General features: G+C 46.1%; 3 protein-coding genes across 4 annotated transcripts in view; 2 read left to right on the top strand and 1 right to left on the bottom strand.

Annotated features, from left to right (window-relative positions):
- Nucleotides 1-812: 812 nt before the first annotated feature.
- The window catches only part of LOC131258751 (dedicator of cytokinesis protein 3), a 61,220-nt gene continuing 39,782 nt past the window's right edge, over nucleotides 813-22,250 (bottom strand). Inside the window, exons 4-11 of the mRNA XM_058260129.1 lie at nucleotides 20,503-20,623; nucleotides 17,611-20,427; nucleotides 5,896-6,005; nucleotides 5,482-5,499; nucleotides 4,953-5,325; nucleotides 4,642-4,863; nucleotides 3,622-4,016; nucleotides 813-3,548 (exon numbers count right to left, since the gene is read on the bottom strand). Of these exons, the coding sequence (XP_058116112.1) occupies nucleotides 1,751-3,548; nucleotides 3,622-4,016; nucleotides 4,642-4,863; nucleotides 4,953-5,325; nucleotides 5,482-5,499; nucleotides 5,896-6,005; nucleotides 17,611-20,427; nucleotides 20,503-20,623 (5,854 nt within the window). The 3' untranslated portion in view covers nucleotides 813-1,750. The remainder of the gene's footprint in view (nucleotides 3,549-3,621; nucleotides 4,017-4,641; nucleotides 4,864-4,952; nucleotides 5,326-5,481; nucleotides 5,500-5,895; nucleotides 6,006-17,610; nucleotides 20,428-20,502; nucleotides 20,624-22,250) is intronic.
- Nucleotides 7,121-12,978, top strand: LOC131258753 (transmembrane and coiled-coil domains protein 2). 2 transcript variants are annotated; one of them, XM_058260133.1, is made up of 4 exons: nucleotides 7,121-9,580; nucleotides 9,779-9,994; nucleotides 10,090-10,116; nucleotides 10,148-12,978. In XM_058260133.1, exons 1-4 carry the CDS (start codon nucleotides 8,567-8,569, stop codon nucleotides 10,898-10,900), a joined length of 2,010 nt encoding a protein of 669 aa, XP_058116116.1. In that variant the 5' UTR covers nucleotides 7,121-8,566; the 3' UTR covers nucleotides 10,901-12,978. The 2 variants fall into 2 exon arrangements, with proteins under 2 accessions (XP_058116116.1, XP_058116115.1); XM_058260132.1 differs by having other exon boundaries at nucleotides 7,121-12,978.
- Nucleotides 15,014-16,774, top strand: LOC131258754 (pre-mRNA-splicing factor RBM22). The gene is made up of 3 exons (XM_058260134.1): nucleotides 15,014-15,243; nucleotides 15,330-15,383; nucleotides 15,457-16,774. Exons 1-3 carry the CDS (start codon nucleotides 15,190-15,192, stop codon nucleotides 16,675-16,677), a joined length of 1,329 nt encoding a protein of 442 aa, XP_058116117.1. The 5' UTR covers nucleotides 15,014-15,189; the 3' UTR covers nucleotides 16,678-16,774.

Consider the following 22,250-nt stretch of genomic DNA (forward strand, 5'->3'; position numbering starts at 1 on the left):
CCGAAGAAAAATGGAAAGCAAAGAGTAACTAGTAAAATAATGTTTAACAAATTCCTGTTTTCTCACGGAGAGAAATTTGGAAAACATAATGCTTAAGTTGATCAACCATCCTAATTTTTATAATTTTTTTCATTAATTAATTCCATAAAGTCCCATTTTAAAATGAGTAAGCTTTACAGATTAAATACTAACCTTGAGTACATAAAGGATGTTAGATGACTATTAGGTTTTGTTAAAGCAATATACTTTTATAAACCTAGTTTCATCAAAATTGATGACAAATTATTCAAATTAAAAAAAAAACACTGTGTGTTCAGGATAAATATAATACAAACTAAAATAAGTGTGCACGCATTTTTTTTAATGTGGTTTTCTTTCGATGTTCGACGAAAACAAAACCCACGACTTTAATTCTGTTTTTTATCTTTATTTATTTATTTATGGTATATCTTCTACTTGCATTCCCATGCAATAGTCTGGGTCCTCAGAGCGACACACAAGCGACACAAGCACACCGGACAAAACCTTCTTCGAAATACCGCCCAGTACATCATTGCCTTTTGGGGCACATACAAGCACACACACACACGTTCAAACATACAAACTAAAAGATCTGATCGTTTTCCAGCAATTCGCATCCAGAGTGAGATTCGCTTTCCTGCGTTTTCCATTTCCTTTGCTAACGACCGTCGTTATCTCATGCCGTGTGTTTGCGCGTTTATCTTACTCCACTGACTAGTTTGTTTCAGTATTTTGTTTTTAATATTTTATTTCATTTGTCAAAATTTGGAATATGGAAATAGGAACGAGTCGAATAGAGATAATTAATACCGAGGGGTAAACGGGGGTTTTGTGATTGCCGTTTTTGTTTTTTTTTTCATTTCTTTTCTTGTTTTTTTTTAATACAAATCTTTTCCACAGAACGTTCCACTTCCAGTTGAATAATCTCGCTCTGCATTGCCCCCTTCCCTTCCTGCGATCCAAAGTGCGGAATATGCTTGTATTTTCCAATCGTTGAAATCCGTTAGCTTACGCCGAAGCCACCTTCGCTTCCCGTTGCTTAGATACGAGATACATTATTTATCGTAAAGTTTTTATGCTAGAGTATATTCGTTTTCATATGACTGTTTTATCTGTTTGTGTTATTATTATTATTATGTTGCTTTTTTTAATATTCGTTTGGCTTCTCTTCACCTAGTTCACCCTTGTTCTCGAGTGGTGACACCTTTTGGGGACACTTGGACTCCTGCTTCATTTGTAGTTAAAATATTTGGCAAAAAAGTTTCACTCGTATGCTAAACACACACTAAAAATTAGACGCGCTTTCCGCACACACGCGCTCTTCTAGCGTTTCGTCAATTGTGTTTATCGCTATCAGAAAAAAAAAGAGTACGCATGCATAGAGGTATATTTTGTATGGAATTTGTTACGGTAGCGAAATCGGTATGCGCTTTAGGTAATGTATATAACCGCGTACGTCTTGAGTGTATATTTTTATTTGTAAATGTAAATAGAGCAAATATGTATGCTTGTGTAATATAGTATAACTGTTTCTTAGTCTTCTATTCGGCCCTTTCCCCGCTGCTTCATGCTATTCTTCTCCTCATGCTTCGTAAAACACTTTCCTGAATGTAATTATCGTTGGTATGTGTAATGTTGTAGTGTGGTTTTTTTTCACGTTCGCTCTTTTCCCATTCCCCACTTTGGCGGGGGCTTGGTCACCTTAACCAGGACCACAGGGGAAAAGAGTTTAGTAGAATATTTCATCCTCATCGTCACGCCGCAGCGAAATGATGGTCGTCGTGGTGGTGGTCGTCGTAATGGAACCCATTTCCAGCACCTCACCGGACGCACCACCACCGTTCATCAGGAACCCCACACCACCACCGGCAGCAGCAGCGGCCGAGGAAGGTCCACTACGTCCGGGACTTTGATCCCTGAGCTTCGGTATCTGAGGTGGTGCCACCAATGCTACCACCGGATTGTCACCGTCGTCGCTGAACGAATCGCTAAAGTTGTCGTTGAACATCGGTGGCGGGGCCGGGCTGATGTCGTTCAGGCTCAGCTGCTCCCCATCGGACGAACTGTTGGTGCTTAGGTTTAGGGACTGATTGCGCTGGTGATGATGGTGGTGGTGCGGGGGTTGGTGCTGGTGGTGGTGCGGCGGGGGTTGGTGCTGGTAGAAATGAACGGAAGCGTTGTTATTGATGTTGTTGTTGCTGCTGCTGCTGCTGTTATTGTGATGAATCATGGCCGGAAGGGAGTGCTGGTGATGGAGTGTGGCCGATTTCGGCGGAATCGGAGGTGGTGGAGGTTTAGCCGTGGGTGACCTAGTTTGCGCCATTGGCGTAATGCATTGGTACGCCTCGGGATTGGAGTTGGTCTTCTGATGTCCCCGCAGGATCGGTGACTCCCGGGTTAGCGATGCCTGCAGCGTGTTCCCATTAGCGCTGATGTTGTAGTCGTCGTGGGGCGTCGATGTTGCCGTGGTGCTGTTGGTTTCCGGGGGTGGGGGCACGGCGACTGGGTGATGATAGTGGGCCGCAGCTTCTCCGACGTTCAGGTTGTTCAACTCCTGCGTGCTGGTGGAAATGCCCGAATCTCTGTTAAACCCCTGCCGGAACTCGGTTAGCGGTCTCGGGCTGCCGTAGTTGCCGCTATCGTTGAGTGAAATTTCATACAGCGAGTACTTTTTCTGCCGACCCTTCCCCGGTAGTGTTTGTCCCTGTTGCGGCTGCTGCTGTTGATGTTGGTTTTGTTGCTGTTGCTCGACGTACTCGGTGAATGGCATCGGATTGGAGCTACGCTTGTCGGGTGTATGGCCACGCGGTGGTAATGGAGGGGCGGTTGGTGAACATACCGCCGGCAGGCCACCGGTACTGTCACGCGGAGGAATCTGCGGAACCATGGCTGATGCATTGAGGGTACCTATCGGCACGATGCCCGACAACGAGAGGCCTTTCTTGGTCACCGACATGTACGTTCCGTCGTAGTCCTCCGGAAAGTAGACCATTTCCTGTCCACCGTTCGATGGCAGTCGTCCATTGGACGGCCCAACCGACTGATAGTGCGACGAACCGGTCGACGTGCCGGTCGATTGCTGCCCGATCGGCAGCGGGGGTAGGGGTTTCGTTGGAATGTTTATGTTTGTCTTCCACTCGGCCGTGCTCTTTTCGAGCTCGTGGAATGCCTCCGAGAGGCGATTGTGCAGCGGGAGCACCTGCTCCGAGGCGAGACTTCGATGGAGCTCGAGCGCCTGACGGAGGATCTGCATCTGCTCGTAGATCAAGCGCTTGAGACGCTGCACGTGGACGCTCTGGTCGCGCCCTTCGGTCGACTTGGCGAAACGCTCCGAAAAGAATGCGTCCTGATACTTGCTGAAGCCTCCGTTGACGTTCGCATCGACCGAACCCTGGATGCGCATGGTGAACGGGTTCAGATTGCGCTTCGGATCGAGCCGATACTGAACGATCAAATCGGACAGTTCCTTGTTCACGTTGGCGATCGTTTCGCAGGCAAACTCAACCGGTGTTAACTCGTGCTCGGAGCTGCAAGTTAGTGTGAGACAAAAAAAAACTCATTAAAATCTTATAACGACCCTTCCCAGCATATCACACTTACGTTTTGCTCACTTCCAACCACCGCAAAATACCCGGCAACGGTTGCGCCGTCTCGTAAATCGTCCGAACGATCCATAGCGACTTGAACTCGTTATCCTTATCCACCGTACCCTTGTGCACCGGACGATCGTACTGGAAGCGAGTTACGTCGTTTACTTCGTAGTACTTGGAAATCTTCTCCGGCACGGTCACCTTGGCGCTCTTCAGATGGTACGGGTCGGGAATCGGGCGCACGTTGACCGCGTGGAAGCGCTGCTCGGGCGAGTTCAAGATCGAACTGTCCGGTGGGTACTGCTTCTTGTCCAGTATCTGGGCGGTGGGAAACTCGGTCTGCAGGCGCTGTATGAACGCGCCAATGCGTTCGTACTCTAGGCCACGGTAAATGAATTGCTTGTTCTGCGGAAGATGAGTTGAATTGTACATCTTTAGACATGCAGACAACAGTTTCGTGCAGGTTGTTAAAAACAAAATTTAGTTCTACTGTTAAAGAAATTCTTCTTCTCCCTGTTTAAATTTGGATGTTTTAACGATATTACACAGTTATACAGTTTTAGCTATTAGATTTCGTTTTTCTCAGCATTTTGTGTTTTTGTTTGGTTTGAAACAATTTTTCAAATTAACTATTTCATTTTTTCAAGCATATTTTTTTTAGCTTAAGCAATTTTATCATGGGTACAAAATTTATATTTATCGAAAAAAATTTAAACACAACTTAGCTTTATCTCGAATAACAAACCCATACAAAGTCTGGAGATCAAATTTTGTTGAAATGTTTGTGTAATTGTTTTCTCTATTATTGAGCGTACTTTTCAACTGTGAAAATGTTCTTTGTTTAAAGGTGATCGATACAATTTGATTATAAATTAAAGCATTTGTGATTGGATGTATTTTAAGTAACCTAGTTTTCCTAATGAGTACATTGCAGCTAATTGATAATCATGCTTCTGCAAAAAATGATTCTTTTCTTGACACAGAATGAATTAAACTATTAGAATTGTTCCTAGCATGTCCTTCTACCTACCCGGACGAACGAAGGAAAACCGGTGCCATAGTATCCGACACGGAAATATTCCGGTTCCGGGCGCAGCTGTGTCAGAATGTTTTGGAAAAATCTGGCCTCCTCCATCAGCATTTCGCTGAGCCGATTGTAGTCGAAGCGTTTGCGTTCGTAAAACATTGCCAACTCCTTGCACAGTGGGATGCCTTTCTCCCAGCATTTTCCCTTATCGAAGTAGCATATGATCTGGAAAAAAGATGTTTCGTAGTTGAAGAAGGAAGAACCGTGGTTAAAGGTGCTTGAGGCATAATTGTGTTTTCGTTTTGGTTACATACATTTTTGTAGCTCTTCTCCTTCTGCTCCCACTCTCGCGGGCCATTGGATTCATCGGAAATGTGTTCGCTGTCCCAGGACAGCATATCGGCGTACAGCTTCAACGTTAGCCCTGCCTCGACGTAGTTCTCAGCGCCCAGGTGCAGATCGAGCAGCTTGTAGATGTACCGGACGTACATTTCCTTGCGATTAATCTCGTCGTTGTAGAAGTTGAGCAGATTGACCGTGCAGGTCATACGTTTGTCCCGGTTCTCGTCGCCCTGCATCACACTGCGGTAGTCAAGCAGCCGCTCCAGCAGCCTCGTGACGGAGGAAATGAACGCGATACCAGACTCGCGCCACGAGGGGTTCTCGGTTTGCACGCGTTCCAACAGGCTTTACGTTTTTCACGCCGCCACAGAGAATCAATGCAAGATAGGAAGGACAAGAGAGCAATAACCAATTAGCCTTTTTTCGTGGTTGCATCGACGGACAGCGAAAGCAGTACAGTATGCATCGGGAAACGTTTTAGAGCCACTAATGAAAACTTACGCTAAACACAGTTGCTCCCTACGGTTTTTTGGTGGACGAGAGTGTTCATGTGTAGTTATTATCAGTATGGACATGCACAAGACAGGAGAAGAAACACGATAGGGACGCATTTGTAGAACAATGGAGCAGCAAACGACGGCGATGATTCACAATGATGTGGATGAGCATGATGACCGGTTTATTTTTTTAAATTGTTAATGTTGCATTAAACAAAAAGAAAGCGTTATAGCGTTAGTCACAATAGATAATTTTGTAGTAAAGTTGAAGGGTATGAAAGAAACCTTTAATGAAATCATAATTGCATACGGTAAACAAATTAACTGACAGAACATAAAATTCCTACTTAACGGATGGTGATGATATGGTTAGTAAATGCATTTTTATTAACGGCCCCAGAAGACTGACATGACTTACATTGTGCTAAAAAGTTCCCGATATTCATCATCGCCTTTATTTTCGCTTATAAGCAGATCCAATTTGTCGATCAGTTCACTCTCCACCAGACGGAATGATCCTCGCGAAACCTGTAAGAATTTAGAAATATACAAATGGAAATAGTTACGAAATAATAATTTTTTTGTACTTAAAAAAAACTACACTTAAATCACATCATTCATTATTGCAGAACAGTAAACATAGCTATCATCATGTAAATTGTGCAAGGCTTTTGGGAATGAAATTATCCAGAACCAAAGCGAGCTGATGTTCCCGTATCTTTTATTGATTTTATTGCCATGATGATAAGAAGACATGTCTATGGTATGAGTCATAACATTGGCTCTTTCATCGCTCTATTTTTGGGTAAAAATGCATCATCAGCTTCGCATCACCACGCGCAAGTGTTTGGCAAACCGTCCAAAATCGATAGTTTACGAAAAGATACCGTTATCGTTTGTGGTAACCCTTTATCTACAATGAACGGTCCATTTATATGAAAGTACTGACATTCTGATTGACTCGAATGGTATTTTGTTTACTATAAACCAATAAATACATAAACATGCGTTCTAACTAATTTTAGTTTTGGTAACCACAGTTAGCAAACGAACCATGTGATTGAATCACAATTGCACATGCTGGTGTGATAAAAGATAACGAAAAACTTGAAACGCCCATTTTCACGCATGCGGGCGAAATCAACTTTTCGCCCAACATTCGCAGCAGAACAAATTCGCCTACGTTTTGAAATGCTGATCAAATCTGATTCCTATCCGTCGAATGGGATCCGATTGGATAGAGCCCGGCAAGGGATCGAGTTTTCCAATATGCGCATGCGGCAAATTTGTCATCTGTAAAATTCGTTTCAGGTTTCTGTTTCGCACGCCTGCATTCGTTAGCTCTTTTCCTCGCAGTAGGGGTTATCATGAAATCGTCGTTTCGTTTTAGCGGTCGCTAAAGGCGCTCATTCGTCGCTAAGGGTGCTCATTTGTTCATTATAATGAACTTTTAGCGACTGAAATGAACAAATGAGCACCTTTAGCGACCGCTAAAACGAAACGACGATTTCATGATAACCCCTAGTGATTTCAATTCAGAGCTGGGTGCACCGTTCCAGCGGAACCGCAACGAACCCACTAGGTGCAGAACGCTATCCTCAACACTACTGCTTGATATGGCAGCTGCTTGAGCACAGGTTGCTACCAGCAGTCGCCGTCGAAGTGAGGAGAAACAAAAAAACGACGAAGGCACAAACATGAATGACTACGAAAACGACGAGTGAAGGAGGTACGGATCAAGCCTCTGGAATCGACAAACAAATCGACGGAAGGCGCCACCCAGAACCAGCAACAAGGCAGCAGGCAGGCGGAAGGGGTAAAAGTAAAACGACCATCCCGCAAACCGCAAGTACTGTGTTTGCTGTGAAATGCTAAATGCAAACAAGTAATGGTAGCAGCAGAGGCGACGGAAATCCTGCCTGCTAGATTGGATGTGAAGTGTGTAATAAGTGTTTGTTTCCTTGCAAGTGCAAAAGGCTGCTGCGTAAAGAGTGCGTAAGGTTGCCTTCATTACCGCCGCTGCCGCCGCCGTCGCGACCTTCATGAACTTGTACGGCGAAGAAAAAAAAGAAACTATGCGTTTTTCTTTTGTATACGGAAGGTTACGCCAACACGTAGATACCGCAATCGGCATTTGGTAGTTGCAGGCGGCGGGACAGATGACAATCGAATGTCCCAGAAGGCAAATTTTTTGGTAGGCAAAAAAGAAGAGCGACAAACGAAAACAATACTGTGCCGCCCCTTTAATGCATCTGTGTCAATCGATGCATCTGAAAAGGTCCTGAGAAATGGTGCAAAAAAGTGCGTACCTCCATTCGTTATCTCAGTTATGCAGCCAGTGTCTAATTGATTTTTAACGTTAGAGGGAAGGAAGTGGTCGAAGAAGGAAGGAACATCCGCCCTAGAAGAGGGCAAAACTTCACCGTTCAGTGAATTCCCGAACAGGCTGGTTCTGATCGGTTGTAAAAGTTTATAGGCATAATGGAATTCTTTAGTGTACTACAACAACATTGAAAACATAGGCACGGTACGCCAATCCTCGCCTCTTTAATTTGCCTCGTACAGTCACACTCGACCAAGGCATCATTCTGTATGCAATCGAATTAATGGACTGGAAGGAAGGGCATCATAATAAAGGAGGAAAGTGGGGATAGTGGAAGCAAAGCGCAGGGCGTAACAATGATTCATCAGCAGCGCGATAATCAAAGCAATCGTTGCATCGATTGACAACAAGACGGAAAGGGGCGACAGTAGGAAAAAAAAATCGGAGACAAGGCATTTATATGGTCAGGAGGGCGGAAGGTCTCCTTTGCTAGAGCAGGTAAAACGGCCGCCTATTCCCCGGGGAAAGGAGCATAATGTTGTAAAAAGCCCTAAGGAACGCAGGCTAGCAGGCATAGAAATCGGCAAAATTTTCCCGTCTCGATGTGGTGTGGGAAGCAGACGTCGCGCCGACACAGACGGGGAAAGGGCAATATTGGGCGCTGGCACCAGGCGTCGTACCCGTAATAGTGTGTGTACATTGTTGAGCGTGTGTGTCGTGAACGAACAATTATCGACAAAGTGGAAGCGACGGCTGAACGCATCGAATGGATTTACATGATACGGCACAAGCAGCAGCAGCAGCAGCAGCAGGGGCATCATCATCATCAACGGAGTCCAGTTTGTTGACGGCGGCAAGGGCCCGCGAAGGCAGTAATCAAGGTTCTGGTTTTCCGACCGAAGGCGGTACCTTCGATTGTGGCGACAGCAGTAGTGCTAATCGCAGTAGGCTGGAGCAGCAGCAGCATTACGAATCGAACGAGTCCCACTATCGGCGGATTCGCAGTCCGGCACGTCATCCACAAAGGCAGCAACGGCTCGGCAGCAACGACAGCAGTGGTGGTGGGGGTGGTGGAGGTTCCGGTGGAAGCAGACGAGATAAGCACAGCAGAGAGAGGGCACGCGAGGGCAGTATAACGACGGGGTCCGGGGGACCGCTGGAAATGACTACAGCGACGATGGAAATGACGCTTACGACGGCAACAACAACAGCACCTGCGACGGGCAACACTTCCTCCTCTACTGCCAGTACGACGGTGGCCGGTGGCGGTGGTGGAAGTGGAGTTGGCTTTAGTGTAGGTAGTCTCGAGGAAATGATGCGGGGCACAATGGCGGTGGACTACGGCAATCTATCCGGTGTTGGACCATTGTTGGAGGAGGTGGACGGTAATTTGACGACTATTTCGCAGCACAGCAATGATTCGATCGAGCGCACGATGGTCCCGGGAGCGGTGGGCCAAACGTCCTCGCAAGCGCCCCATCACAAAGGACACTCGCGGGGGAGCAGTGCACCGTTGGCGTACGATCGAATCACAACCAAAATTGCATGCACCAAGGAGATGATTCGCAAGGAGCAGGAAGCGCGCGATTCGAACGTCAACGAGTATCTTAAGATGGCGGCGAACGCGGACAAGCAGCAATTGCAGCGAATGAAAGCGGTGTTCGAGAAGAAAAACCAGAAGAGCGCCAACAACATCTCACAGCTGCAGAAAAAGCTCGAGTCTTACAACAAACGGTATAAAGACATGCAGCAGACGCAGCAAAAACAGCAAGCCCAGCAGGCGCAGCAGGCACAGCAACAGCAGCAATCGCAGTTGCAGCAGGCTGCGGCTGCCGCTGGTCTATTGCTACAGCAACAGCAACAGCAACAACAGCAGCACCAGGCCGCACTATCGCAGCCCGGTGGTGGTAGCCAAACGCTGCCATCAAACATTCAGCACCTGGTAGCTGCAACCGGGCAGCAGCAGAGTTTTCTTCAGCCACGAGAGATGCTGCGCGACGTCGGCCAGGGTTTGCGGAACGTTGGGGGCAACATACGGCATGGCGTGACCGGCCTGTCGGCAACTGTGATATCGAAACCGCGCAAATTCGCCCACCTCATACGGAACAAGTTTGGCAGTGCAGACAACATTAACCAGCTCACGTCCACCTGGTACACTGGCAGTGCGGCCGAGGGAGACATTTCCGGTATAGATGTTTCCGCCAGCACCGAGATGGGCCAGCAGACAACGCCCAACTCTAGCGCTGCCGGTGGACATCACAGTCATCATCCACACAACGCCAGCACCAGCGACAGCGAAGGTCGCCGAGGGATGGCGCAAGGGCAGCAGCACCAGCACCATCACCAGCAGCTGCACGGGGTGGCATCGGGTGGACACAGGCACCATGCCCCAGGTCCCGGCGGGAAGTATAGCGAGCATGACAGTGAGTGCAGCAGTGTCACGAGCGATAGCATACCGCTCGGCTCGGACAAACACCGGCTCAGCTGCAGTCAGCGTTGCGTCAATTACAAAGCCCTCGCCGAGCTGCGCGAGGAGTACCAGAAGCAGAAGGAACGGCTCGATCGTGCCGAGCTGATCCAGAAGGACGTGACGGAGCTGTCCATGGCACTCGAGAATGAACGGTACCGTGCGGATCGACTGGAGGAGCAAATAAACGATCTATCCGAGCTTCACCAGAACGAGCGGGAAAACCTGAAGCAAGCCATCGCCGACCTGGAGGAGAAGGTGCAGTACCAGAGCGACGAGCGGTTGCGAGACGTGAACGAAATCCTGGAGAACTGCCAGACACGCATCTCCAAGATGGAGCAGCTCTCGCAGCAGCAGTACGTGACGGTGGAGGGGATCTACAACTCGAACGCTCGGGCCGTGGTCGTGAAGCTGATCAACGTCGTGCTGACCGTGTTGCAGGTGGTCCTGCTCCTGGTGGCGACGGTGGCCGGGATTATTGTGCCATTTCTCAAGACGCGCCTGCGTGTCCTCACGACCCTACTCTGCACGCTCGCATTGATCGCCATCGTACGCCAGTGGCCGGACGTGCGGGATACCGGCGTTCATCTGATTCGAATATTGCGCAGCCAGGTTATCAACGATGCGGTTTAAGGATGCCCGACCGATCCCCGACCGTCGTTAGTGTTGTAGGCAAGTGAAAAAAAACCAAGGTGGCGAGGGTGCTCAGGAGGTGCTGGATGCTCATCAGTAGTAGTGTACGATCGGTCACGGACCAGTAGGACACAATAAAGCGTATTTTGCTCAAAATTAAATAGACGAAAGCCACCAACCATAGAGCCGCGAATTAGTTGATACCCATATTGGCATTTGTTAGTTGAACGAGAATCCATCCACCATGTAAGAGTCATACACAAACGTTGTACCGAAGATAACGGGTGCAAGATACCAACCGGTATCAAATTGGTTGAGTAATCACCACAAACAAAACAACAACTAAAAAAAAATATTGGCCATTGAGCGATGCTTTAGGTAGCGCCGCGTATTCGTTGTATATGTAGTAACTGCCGAAACTTGCATATTGTTAGACCGGACACTTTTCGTAGAAAGTTAAAGTGAGGGAAAATAAGGACTAGAATCCGTTCCAACCCGACGTCTGTCCCACGTCTGTTTCAACTCTGGTTATTAAATGGCAGCTTTTATTCTCACAACAGCGTAACACGTAAGGGGAAAAGGTTAGGTAAATAGGTATTTGGTAATAGGAACCATTTCCCATCCCCAACCTTTCGGTGAGTCTAAGCAATTCACCCTATTTAATCAGAAGGTAAAAAAGAAGAAACGAAACGTAATCACGAACGCTATCTTTTCGATAAGGATCGATTGATCAGTCAGCAGCACTGTCAGAAGACCGTTTTTTTTTTGGCAATGGTGCAATAATTTATATCTTCCCCTCCCTCTTTCTCTCTCTTTCTCTCTTTGTCGTTCTGCTTTACCCTTGCAGATTAATGAAACCCTACTTCTAGTGACGAATTCGATGTGATTTGTGAGAATTTGTGCAGGGAGACATCAGAAGCAATCGTTCATTAGAAACCTCTAGTTGACGTTTTAGAGTAGTGTGCTCCGGGTGCAAGCTAATTGGAATGTTAACAAGCGCAATCACGGCAGCGATAACGCGAGAAAAAAACCAAACACAACATAAGGGCACACCGATATCTAACGTCCTCTCCTCTCCGTACCCCTAGGCCACTAGGTAGGTGTGCCTGTTTTTGCCGATTGCACAGCAGATGCTTTTTAAGCTAGATTTTGCGTAAGCCACAACAGTAGCAAAATGCGTCAACTATAAACCATTACACACTGCACCGCGTTAATCATTAGTAGGGCGAAACAATGTTGAAAACCGAGAAAAACACCGCTTATCGGTCGTTGTTATACGATAAATATTATACATAGATATATATGTTCGTCTACTATATTAGGCTTCATCTTTGATTTCTTCTATCGATGGAAGCAATACTAAGTTATTATACGAGCGAGCGCAATAAGAAATTTATAAACGTAACGAAAACAGCAACAATGTGTGAAACATAATGTGGTAAAAAGCTATGGGACAAATGGACTTGGGGAGGGTTATATAACTGTAGGCATACATAATAGCGTGATCGGGAGGGTTTTGAGGAGCAGGGAAACATTATGGGCTGATTTAAAAAAAGGTACGGTGAAAAGGTTAAGAAAACTAAAATTAGTAGGGAAATGCTGAGATCGGGTGGGCGCGCAACAGTAGCGTAGCAGCTCTAGGCATTGTTGTAGCAAAGTTAAAATCCCTGTAAAATCCAGCCTATTACACACACACTACCCGATAAAACCACAATCCTAGGACGATGGAAATCGAAAAACAAACGAATGTTTAAAACACCTATCCGAGACGAAACCGATTTACAAAAAGAAAAAGAACAGAAAACAAGCCAAGACAAAAGGATGCTGCTGGCAAACGAAACGATGGGTAAAAAGGATCGATACACAATTCTGCAGTCGAAGCAAATTTGCGAAATATAAAATAATATTTCAATTTCAATGTTCAATCTACAAGCAACCGTGTGTTAGTAATCAATCAATATGGGTGATATTTCCGATTTAAGAGAAGAAAAAAAAAACTTTGCCCGAAGTGAGGGGGCATAGGTCGGTTGATAGGACATTCGACATAAATTAGACACAACACCAGCATTACCAAATGCCTCTCTCATTCTCTCTCTATAAATATATAGATTTCTCGCTCTAGAGATTCGAGCAAATAAAGAAACGGGCGATAAAAAACGGAAACCAAAATTGTGTTTGCGTGCAATGGGACCTGCAAATGGGAACACATATCACATATTTTGTAAAGGGTTCACAATTCGAGACATCATTAGCCAAGCGTGGGCAAAACTTTCCCTGTCTGCTTCACGAAGGAGAAATTAAGTTCGAGCCCCATCAGGTGGTTACTTGTACTCGGAGCTACAATGCGATGGAGACACGCACATTTAGTGACACGAAATGTGACTTCCCACCGTTGCTTCGGGTGAAATGATGACGTCGATGGTGATTATGATAATAATAGAGAATTTGAAATTCACCGTCCACCCTGGCCCTGTCCTCGGTCCGTGTGGTCTACTACAAGATCGTTATCCCCACAAGTGGAGTTCGCCTTATCGCAGCACGCCTTCAATGAAACCATCCGAAACCGAATAAGGTGGATCCGGTTGCCCCCGGTTGCCCCTGTCAGCGATTTCTTTCCCATTCTAGCGTACTCGCCGCAATCCTGCCTCTTCAATACCATTCGACGACGATGATGATGATGATGATGAAACGAACCTAAAACCTTCCTAATCTTTCCCAATCGATGCTTTGAAGTAGCATGAGGCTGATATGACGAGGCAGGTACAATCGGCGTTTTTATAATGTGTCTAGCTTGGTCCTTCCGCTGGGGCTCAACGTGACTTAACGATCTGTAGTTCATCAAAGGCCAACTGAAAATAAACTCCAGTTTAGGAATTGACTGCGCGATGGTGGGGTCCCTCACGAAGCCAACATTGATCGGCTGCGCAAGGTCATCGGCCTAGAAACATGGGCATATGGCGAAGATTGTGTACTTAGCTTATATGGGTCAAAGGTTTATTGTGACTTCAGTAAGACCATGATAGTGAGCTATCGTTGTTCACACGTATTAAAAGCACGTGGAACAGAAACAATATGAGATTCTCATTGTGTTGAGTAAGTAAGAACGGAACACAGAACAAATGCAATCTAACTTGGATAATGCTCATCATAAAGCAGCTCTACGCATAAACGTGTTTATCCTACAAATTTGTAAGTAGGTTTGCAATGAAACACGCTTAATGCTCCGCTGGTGGTAGGAAAATTAAAAATTGGTTGGTATACTTAAAAGTTTTTGAAACATATTTCCTTTAATTTGTTTATGCCAAGCTTTACATAAACATTTCTGAAGTACTTCTTCTTGGCGTAACGACTGTGCTGGTCATGTCTGATCGGTAAGGGATTGGTAGATTTTCTTCCCTTTGTGTAACGTGGATAGCCAGTCCTCTCGTACATTTCCTTGAATTTGTGCCCGCCAAGCATACACAGCTGGGGTGAAACACGTGTAAGGTGCACGAAGTAATATTTTCGAAAAAATTCATAGTCCAACATTTAGTCCTGTGGCCTTCTATCTATTCTTTAAAAACTATAAAAAAGGATAATAATATTGGCAACTTTAAAGCAACAACACGTAGCTTCGTTTTTAACTCAATTTTGTGTACCCAATTAAAAAAATTGTGTACAATTAAAAAAGACAATAAATATAAAATATTTTTTTTTCATAGGTTTTAAAGGTAGCAGATTAGGTTACCTTTAAAAACTGTTATTATTTTTAAACTGGTCGTTTTCTATAAAATACAGAAGAGTATATTGCCCTGATTTCCCCTAACTGTTCCAGCCTCAGGACTTGCGGCAAAACCTGGGTTCAACTCGATTTCCCTCTCCAGGCACCACAGTAGAGCTCGTACGATGTTAGAAAATATTTTTTACAAAACACAAGAAGATCGCTATGGGCGTTCTAAGACAGCATTTCGGTTAAATACCAAATTACACTAGTTTGCAATTGGTTATTCCAAAAACAAATTGCCCGCCATTTTCTGAAACCACACCGTTCAAAACTCCCATGATTCGAACCTATGGGTGCGGTTCCGAATATTCATCACTAGTGTGACGGGCTAGCTAGCTGTCATATCACAAACGTAAACGAAAGCAATGCTTGCGATAGTTTTGTAGAAAATCGTGAAGTAAATTATAGAAGCACTTTCTTTACAACGCTTTAGGGCAGAATTAGTAATAGTGTTTGGAACTATTAATAGTGTTACAAAAGAATTAAGTGAAAAATCTTGTGAACCAGTCACATATACGGCTTCAACATGGCTATGTCCAAAACAACCAACACCTACAATCGGCAAAATTGGGAAGATTCAGTAAGCTTCAAAAACTTGAAAGAGACCATTCTATTCAAACGATACCAAACTATTCTTTCTACCTGGTTGTGTTTCTGATATTTCAGGAGTTTCCCATTCTCTGCCAAACGTGTCTCGGTGACAATCCTTACGTGCGTATGGTAAGTAACTCATTCTCCGTCCACACACTTCAGAGCATACAAAGTAAGACCTCTTTTTCTTTGATTTTTATAGATTAAAGAACGCTACGGAAAAGAATGCAAGATTTGTACACGCCCTTTCACGATCTTCCGATGGTGCCCCGGTGCTCGGATGCGCTTCAAGAAAACGGAAATTTGTCAAACTTGCAGCAAGCTGAAAAACGTATGCCAAACTTGTCTGCTTGACCTAGAGTACGGACTTCCGACACAAGTGCGCGATGCAGCACTGAAGATTCAGGACAAAATCCCCGAAAGTGACGTCAACAAGGAGTTCTACATCCAGAACATTGAATCGCAGCTCAAAGCGGGCGGTGATAACACGGTTGCAGCGGGCGCAGTTGGCAAATCATTGGCGGCTAGCGATATGCTTGCGAAGCTGGCACGTACCGCACCGTATTACAAACGCAACCTGCCCCACATTTGTTCGTTCTGGGTGAAGGGAGAGTGTAAGCGCGGCGAAGAATGTCCCTACCGGCACGACAAACCAGTCGAGCCCGACGATCCCCTCTCGGAGCAGAACATTCGTGACCGATACTACGGTCGCAACGATCCCGTGGCCGATAAGTTGATGAAGCGGGCCGCTTCCATTCCGACGCTTGAACCACCGGAGGACAAGACCATCACCACGTTGTACGTGGGCAACCTCGGCGAGCACATTACCGAAGTAGATATAAGGGATAATTTCTATCATTACGGAGAAATACGTTCCGTATCGTTGGTTCCCCGCCAGCAGTGCGCCTTTGTGCAGTACACCAAGCGAGCGGCGGCCGAATTGGCTGCGGAAAAAACCTTCAACAAGCTCGTGTTGGGGGGTAAGAAGCTCACGATCAAATGGGCACATTCACAAGCCAAATCGACCGCTTACGCACAAAACTCCACGCCCCGCGGACCTGGTGGTGGCGGTAACCGAATCTTTGACCCCGTACCTGGTCTTCCGGGTCAGCTACCGATGCCACCGAATCCGACGGACTATTTCAACCTACAGGCGTCTGAAATGGCCGTGCTGCCACCGGGAATGAAAATACATCAGCTTCCGCCGGGGTTGATACCGAACGCACCGAGCTACGCGTCCATGTATCCACAACAGCAGCAAGGAGGCCCGTCTGGTATGCCGCCACCGGGGGCTGGCGGACCAAGTGGCGGAGGTGGTGGCAGTGGAGGCTCTCAGGGCATGATTCCACCGGCTATGCAACAGCAGCAGCAGTTGCACTATCCTAGTCAGGATCCCGCTCGGTTAGGAGCGCTGAAGAAGTAACAAATGCCACAACATGCTGAAAATGTATTTGGTGTAAAATGTGTTTGTACTCAAAACATTTCATTTAATAAACAAAACCATAACTAGGTAACAAAGAAATAAATTTGTACAATTTTACACCCAGCTCTCATCACTCCAACAAGCATAGCATATATGATATTAAATACCACCAATTAAGACCACTGCAAAATTCTGAAAATGTAAAATAATTCACGAATAGAATCCCAACCGTACCCCCTGTACTAAATAGCCACGTACACAAAGGGAAAATGTCTAGTAAGCCCTTAACGGGCAGGTATGACCAATACGGTTGTTGCAAAAAGAAAAAGAAAAAAAGAAATTCATAGAATATTTTAGAGAAAGTGTACCTTGTTCGGCATATACCAAACCGATTGTATTTTTTTTTTACTTCCTTTCATATATATTTTTGGGAATCTGAACGATGCTATGTGTTTTAGAGATTCATGAATCCCAAAAATTCATCAACTGATGAAAAGTGATGAGCAAACAATGGGTCCCCCTTTCTTTTTAATCGCATGATCGAGGGCAATGAAAGAATCATGGAGATTCGTGAAACATCCATGAAAGATGAAGATTCATTAGGGTTTCGAAAGATTCATAAACGTTTGAAGATTCGAATCCCAAAAGATTCATGAATCCATCGGAATGAATCTTAGGTAAATGATGCATATGAATGAATCTTGCCAAAGCTGGTACACTTTCCCTGAATTGTTGTCCCTTATGAAAGGGGTTATATAAGGAATCAATATCACATAAGGACAAATATTTTGGCAGCAATGTTTGCAATCTGGAATCTGGTGGTGTTGGGAATTGTTTTTATAAATTTGATCGGAATATATCTTATCGGATTTTTAGTAAGCATGTGACAAACATGACACACAACCTGTCCAGTGTATAATATTTTCCACCTACCTGTTCACACTGCATCATGTCGTAGAACACCGTAAAAGTGGCCTTCCGCAGGGCTGGTTCGGGCACTAGTGTAACCTCCAAGAATGGGCCCACCATGGACGGGATAAAGTGAAGCTTGTGTTCACCCAGTTGCGCCCACATGCTCAGTATCTGGAAGCCCATCATAACCCGCATATCACCGTGGATACTGAGTATCTTGCGTCGCTTCGTCTCGTGATACTGTTCGATCTGCAGCGATGGTTGCGTGAGGAAAATTACGGCCACACTGAAGTACGACCACCAGAGCTGCGAGTCGAAAGACTGCGGGCCCAGAAAGCGGTACACCAGCGGTTTGGCCAGCTCTTCGAGCGTGCGGCGCAGAACATCGTTGGCAGCCATCTTCATCACCAGCCAGTCCTTGGAGAAGATCATCCAATCCTGCTCGAGCATATCCTTGAAGATGGCTAAGCACTGGTGAATGAAGTCGCGCAAATCCTTTCCAGTACCGAGCGATCCACCGGCCGCCGACGGACTGCTACCACTCTGCTGACGGTCCCACATGCGCTGGTAGTGCATTTCATCGAGCAGCTGAAGCAGCCCAAGTTTCACCGCAAACAGTGGGCAGATAAGATTTTCGTTACCACCGTTGCTCAGCACGGTGATCGTTTGTAGCAGTATCGGGAAGATATTCACAAACAGCGTGTCCAGATCGTGGTGGATAGCATTGGACGGTTTCTCGCCCGTCTTTGCCTTCGCCTCGTACAGCTTGATCAGCACTTCGGCGAGAATTTCCGAGCAGAGCAGCAGTTCGTCCCGACGTGCGAGGTGAACGCGTAGATGCTTACAGGCGATGTTGAGTATCATCGAACGTAACTCGTCATCCTGGAACAGCTGACCGGAGACCAAATCCTTGATCGTCTTCAGTTTAGCTTTTATCAACGGTGATTGTGCGTCTTTGGGAACAGCATCCAGCATCGATTTGACTAGCGCTTCCAGCTCCGGCGGAGTGATGATCGTACGCAGTTGCTCGAAAACCACCCCGGCGTTGCTGAGCAGTTTCTCCTGGGTGGCAAGGATCTGCGTCGTGCTCGGAACCGAAAGCATCCCGTTCAGTGAGGTAAACACCGAGAAGAGATCGTTCTTAAACTTATCCTCATACTGGCCGCCCGATGCGTGGGCAAACAGTTTGCGCGACTGTATGATAAGCTTGAAGATGAACTCCAGCGAACTGAAACACTGCACGATCGGTTCCAGATTGTCCGTGGTCGTTAGCCAATCGGCCAGATGCTGCACCGATGACAGCAATCCTTGGTAGACGAGCGGGGCCGCGAAATGATCGCGAATGTACGCATCCATGACCGGTTTGAAGTGCTGAAACTTGTTGCTTTGCATGAGGCTGAAAATGTTGACTAGCACGTGGAAAACAAGCCCCGAGTGAGGTGTACTGTTGCCATCGTCGGTGGAAAACAGTGCAAACAGGGCGTCCAGTACGTCCTGCAGAAACTTGATCAGCTCCTCGTTGTGCAACCGCAGGACACGCTGCAGCGAGTCTTGTATGCCCTCCGGCCGGTTGCGCCACTGCAGCAGCGACAGCAGATCCCCGTTCTGGGTTAACTTCGTCGAGCAGAGAATCGTGCGCACGTAGAAGGCTTCCTTCAAGCTACGATGGTACGGTGACGGTGAATCCCCTACCGCCTGCCGGTCTCCGGCCGAACAAGGAAGCCGTAGATAGACGCTGGCCTGCACCTTCAGAAAGTCTTCGCACTTGTACACGTACAGCTCGTGCGCACCATCGGCGATCGTTGCGCCACCCGGTTCCATCAGCCGCGCGAAACTAAATCCGAACAGTTTGGGATCGGACTTGTCCCGCGTGGAGCAGCTTCGGAACTCGAAACGCACGTGCGCCTTGCTGAACTTGTCGATCGGTACGAACATCCGGATCGTTTCATTCCATGCCGGCGAATTGTTGTGGTATAGCACCATGGATTTGTAGGATGCTTGCAGCGAACCCCCGGACGCGATCGCTATACATTCCTGGACGATTCGACCGTGCTCGTCCAATACCAGCGCCGTTATCTCGATGTTCTTCGCCGTGCTGATACCAACCCGCTCAAACTCACCCCGTTCGAGCGTGAGGAAGAGATCGTTTCGCACGTCACCCGGCATGATCACATCGGGGAAGCCTATTTTCTTCGTGATCGCCGTTCCCTGGAACAGAACCGGTTGTTCTTGCTTCACCTGGCTGATCTCGCCGTGCAGCAGCTTCATCGACACCACTAGCCCATAGTGTCCCTGGGTGCTGGCATTGATTGGCTGGAACTTTCCGCTAGCCTTCTTGATGATCAGCTCGTGCAGCTGATGGTACTCTTTTTCCTCACACTGGAAAATTTTAAAACTAAACTCCTTCTCCTCCGATTCCACGCTCGTATCAAATTGCGCGATTTCGTTCAGTGGCAGCACGCCGACCCCATACGGTCGCCGATAGGCGTGCGTTGTAGCGGTCAGCTTGTCGCCCTTCTTCACCGACTCCGAGTGGAGCATCTTGCCCACACGCATCACGTTCGCGATGAGATACAGGTCTTGATTCAGATCCGACGTGCCAAGGTCCGTGAAGATGGTGCAGTTGTGGGACATGTCCACGTACGTGGAAAACCCGTCCCGAGCGATGCGCACCAGAAACCGTTCGGAAAGTGCGCGCATACGATTCGTATTTCCATCGTACAGGTAGAAGAAGATTTCGGCATCGTCCCCGATCCGGTGACCAAAATCACGCATGCAGAAGTAGAGATGGTGCGAGTTGATGTTTTTGTCAGCCTTCTTACGTTGCGTTGCGCGGTTCTGGAAAAATGTAACAGGGAAACCATACAGTGGGAAGGCATTTAAAGAGAGATGCATTGCACGTTTGCTACTTACCGCTGCGGCTTTGGCATTTTCTGCACTGCTTACATGCACCTGGTGCAGCGATACTATACCGATTTTTTGAGGATCAACGGCCAGCGTTCCTAAGCGTGGTACGAGATCTAGGCCAAGCTTTCTGTGAATACATAAAATTGATAAGAAAACAATCAGTGCCAATTATTAAATTACTCTGAATCCCGGATAACATGAAAAGTTTGAGAAACATAGATTTCAATTTTAAATTTTTATTTTTACCTTATTTTTCTAGTATTTTCGAATCAATCATCATTTCTGAATCAAATTTCATTGATTGAGTTTCCTCCTATAGAATACCTTTCCTCAAAGTGTTAAAATGAAATTAACACCTTTGAAAGGCATTATAGGATCCATAAAGTAAAATTTACATTTGTGTTTAGCACATACGTTATGGCTAATTGAAAAACTTAGAAGTTAATCTTCGTCTTCTCTGGCCTGGTCGAAAGATAATATTTATGGTATTAGTTTTGTTAGTAAAATCCTTTATCAAATTTTTATTTAAAAAAAATAACTTGAAGAGGGTCATGATCTTTTTAGAAAATTCGTTAAAAATTTAGATGTGGAAAATAATTCGAGGACAGTTTGCCAAAAAAAATAATATCTTAAGAAAAAAAAAGGTATTCGATCACCACGATCCTAATTCTTCCGTTCAGCATACACACATTAGTAAAAAAACAGGTAGGACCTAAAAATAAAATGATTTAGAAAACGTAATCGCCCTAACATCTTGTGTCCATTGATCCGTCTAGCGTCTTCTTGCACTTGAATTTATCTCTGAGACGATGGGATTCCGTCGCCAATTGTGCGGTATGGTGTCGCTGTCGTTGCAACGGGCTTTCTTTGGGATGTACCTTTCAACATTCGCCGGAACATACTTTATGCTCTCAAAGATCGCCCGATCGAGAAGCTCAATCTCTCTCAGAAGCTCTCCTACCCTCTCCCAGACTCTCTTTTTATGTGGTATTCTCTCCTCAAGGCGTAAGCATAACGAGTGCGCAAAAGCATAAGTTCCTATGCTTACACGGTCGGGTCGGCAGCGACCGGCGCAAAGACACCCGCCGACTTGGCAACGTTGCCCGTAGGAGGCTCCAGATATTTAGCCTACAAATAAAAAGCCCACAAAGCAAAGAAAACACCTCACGGTAGGCGCATCGGGTGGACGGGCGACGGGTTGAAAACCTTCCAGCAACAAAGCCAAGTTAGGGCAGGGGCTACTTGGTGGTCCATCCGGCGAACGCACGATCATCAACTGTTCACAAGTATGAGTGGTATGTTGCACGGACGGAAGATGGCGATGGCTCTTTCGGGATTTTACAATCGTGGCCAGAAAAAGAGCAAATCGAATTGAAGTATTTTGATAAAGGTCAAATCTAGAAGATTTTGAAAACAGAAAAAATTATTAACGGAACATTGAATTGAAGTAAAGAAAAAATATAACGTTTTTGTCTGTTTATGTTTAACAAACAAATTGTTTAAAAAAATTAAAAGCCACCATTACAGTATACACTTTCGTATTCACTAACAAGTTCAACAAATGTACTTTAAGAAGCTTTCTTCAAGTTTTGAAGCAATTTGTACGCGCTTTTACTGAAGCTCCTCAATTTATTCAACGCATACATTACGCATCGTAAAGCGCTCAAAACTGATACTCAAAGGCTATCGCACTATTGCTTGCCGGAATCACAATAAACTAGCGGCTATCGTCATATATGGGGTGACGATCGCAA

Source organism: Anopheles coustani, chromosome 3, assembly GCF_943734705.1.
Source record: "Anopheles coustani chromosome 3, idAnoCousDA_361_x.2, whole genome shotgun sequence".
Taxonomy (NCBI): Eukaryota; Metazoa; Arthropoda; class Insecta; order Diptera; family Culicidae; genus Anopheles; species Anopheles coustani.